The 2,332-nt window shown below is 53.0% G+C and overlaps 2 protein-coding genes across 2 annotated transcripts; both read left to right on the forward strand.

Annotated features, from left to right (window-relative positions):
• The first annotated feature begins 389 nt into the window (after positions 1–389).
• LOC129715142 (histone H4) lies at positions 390–786 on the forward strand. The gene has a single exon (XM_055665009.1). The coding sequence runs from the start codon at positions 442–444 to the stop codon at positions 751–753; it is 312 nt and encodes a 103-aa protein (XP_055520984.1). The 5' UTR covers positions 390–441; the 3' UTR covers positions 754–786.
• Positions 787–1,383: 597 nt separating this feature from the next.
• Positions 1,384–2,030, forward strand: LOC129715141 (histone H3). Its single transcript, XM_055665008.1, has one exon. It carries the CDS (start codon positions 1,575–1,577, stop codon positions 1,983–1,985), a length of 411 nt encoding a protein of 136 aa, XP_055520983.1. The 5' UTR covers positions 1,384–1,574; the 3' UTR covers positions 1,986–2,030.
• The last annotated feature ends 302 nt before the right edge of the window (positions 2,031–2,332 follow it).

Consider the following 2,332-nt stretch of genomic DNA (forward strand, 5'->3'; position numbering starts at 1 on the left):
AGACAATAACACTGACAAAATCCCCGCCTCAGAGCCCATGCATCAACTCAGTAATATTGCCAAATCATCCGTGTTAAAAGCTGCTGAACGCTGTGGGGTGGGCGATATCGGCAGAGGGAACGGGCTCCGAGGATGAACCGGAAGGAGACAAATTAATTTGACAGCGGTAATATCACTGACTGACTTTTACCACGGAATGTCTGTCGGAAAGTTTGGCCGGAGCGCTAAATTTCGGGTCGTTTGTGGGCAAACCGTTTGAAAAATGTTTTCAGGAATCTGGGGCGTGGAGCTGGAATATGAGAGGAAGCTGTCTGTCACTTTGTCTCCTCCTCTCCCCGCCTCTCACTCTCTGCGTATCTCGGGCAGGTCGGGGCGCTGCGTATAAAAACAGACAGCACCAGTTAGATTATCACTGAGCAGCGACTACAGTGAAACAGCATCATGTCTGGTCGAGGGAAAGGAGGCAAAGGATTAGGCAAAGGCGGAGCAAAGCGGCACCGCAAAGTGCTTCGCGATAACATCCAGGGCATCACCAAGCCAGCTATCCGCCGCCTGGCTCGGCGTGGTGGGGTCAAGCGGATCTCGGGTCTGATCTACGAGGAGACCCGCGGGGTGTTGAAGGTTTTCCTGGAGAATGTGATCAGGGACGCGGTCACCTACACCGAGCACGCCAAGCGCAAGACGGTCACTGCCATGGATGTGGTGTACGCTCTGAAACGACAGGGCCGCACTCTCTACGGCTTCGGCGGCTAAATAACTACCCCCTTTATTCCAACACAAAACAAAGGCTCTTCTAAGAGCCACCGGCAACCTCACAGAAAGAGCAGAGACTGCAATTCGAGTAGATGCAGATTGGAATGTGTTTTATTAAACTAGTTATTCCACCACTCAACAAACAGTTTTTAGCTTGATCACCGCGGTCATTAGAATGCGAAGCCGACAGTAAAAGATCATACACAAGGCGATGTCGGTTTCTCTTTGTTTAAGAGGGAACTACAGATGCTGGAGAATCGAAGGTTACACAAAAAAGCTGAAGAAACTCAGCGGGTGCAGGAGCATCTATGGAGCGAAGGAAATAGGCAACGTTTCGGGCCGAAACCCTTCGTCTGAGACCCTTTCTCCAGCTTTTTTGTGTAACCGTCGGTTTCTCTTTTACCGATATACGTCATGATTAATGCAGCAACAGGAGGGTCGACTCCAAACCGTTCCCTGGGTAACAGTCGCTTATTTCCAGTCACGAGCAGAGCTGAATTCCGTCTGCACCGGGATCCGGTCTGTAAATCCGCGCCGCATATTCAGTCAGGATTTAAGCGAGAAGTTAAAGTGGTTTTGATATTATTTTGGCGATACTGAATGATAAATACAATCCAGCCCCCACGACCTTCTGAAACAGCCGCCTGGTGCTGACAAACCTGCAGCCACTCGCAGGGATGGGACACCGTGAGTGACATCTCTGCTCCATCCATTCAGAGGCTGTGGGCCGGCCCTTCACCAACGCTACAAAAGCGGGTCCCAGAGCCGGCTCCGTCATTCAGTCCCTGTATTTCACACTGTGCTCCCACTGTTGAAGTGGAATGGCCCGGACCAAGCAGACAGCGCGTAAATCGACCGGAGGGAAAGCTCCTCGCAAACAGTTGGCGACCAAAGCAGCGCGTAAGAGCGCTCCAGCCACGGGCGGAGTGAAGAAGCCTCATCGCTACAGGCCCGGCACCGTGGCTCTCAGGGAGATCCGGCGCTACCAGAAATCCACCGAGTTGCTCATCCGCAAACTGCCCTTCCAGCGCCTGGTGCGGGAGATCGCTCAGGACTTCAAGACAGACCTGCGCTTCCAGAGCTCGGCCGTCATGGCCCTGCAGGAGGCCAGCGAGGCTTACCTGGTGGGGCTCTTTGAGGACACCAACCTGTGCGCAATCCACGCCAAGCGAGTCACCATCATGCCCAAAGACATCCAGCTGGCCCGCCGCATCCGCGGGGAGCGCGCCTAAACTCCACCTCTCCACCAACAACAAACGGCTCTTTTAAGAGCCACTAATCCGGCAGAAGAAAGAGCTGTGGCTTTCTAATGTCCTTTTACATCAATGTTCTCTTCTTTCTGCGGGGTTTTATCTGAATTGATGCCGCAGAGACTGCTGCTGAGTGGAGTCTGATTTCAGTCATTCAAGTGTAACTGGTTTCGATGTAAATGCCAACACGGCTCATAATGGTGTGTACACGACCAGCCCCTGTTCGCTCTGCGCCCCCTTTTCTCACGCGCTCCGGGTTCAAGGAAAACAAACGCCTTTATTACGCACTTTCCACGCGCGCACCTCAGTCGCTGATCAGTCCTTCCACA

The sequence above is a fragment of the Leucoraja erinacea genome, unplaced genomic scaffold (assembly GCF_028641065.1).
Source record: "Leucoraja erinacea ecotype New England unplaced genomic scaffold, Leri_hhj_1 Leri_1032S, whole genome shotgun sequence".
NCBI classification, from domain to species: Eukaryota; Metazoa; Chordata; class Chondrichthyes; order Rajiformes; family Rajidae; genus Leucoraja; species Leucoraja erinaceus.

Coding starts and splice junctions, on each gene's coding strand:
- LOC129715142 (XM_055665009.1), top strand. CDS start 442: ATGTCTGGTCGAGGGAAAGGAGGCAAAGGATTAGGCAAAGGCGGAGCA.
- LOC129715141 (XM_055665008.1), top strand. CDS start 1,575: ATGGCCCGGACCAAGCAGACAGCGCGTAAATCGACCGGAGGGAAAGCT.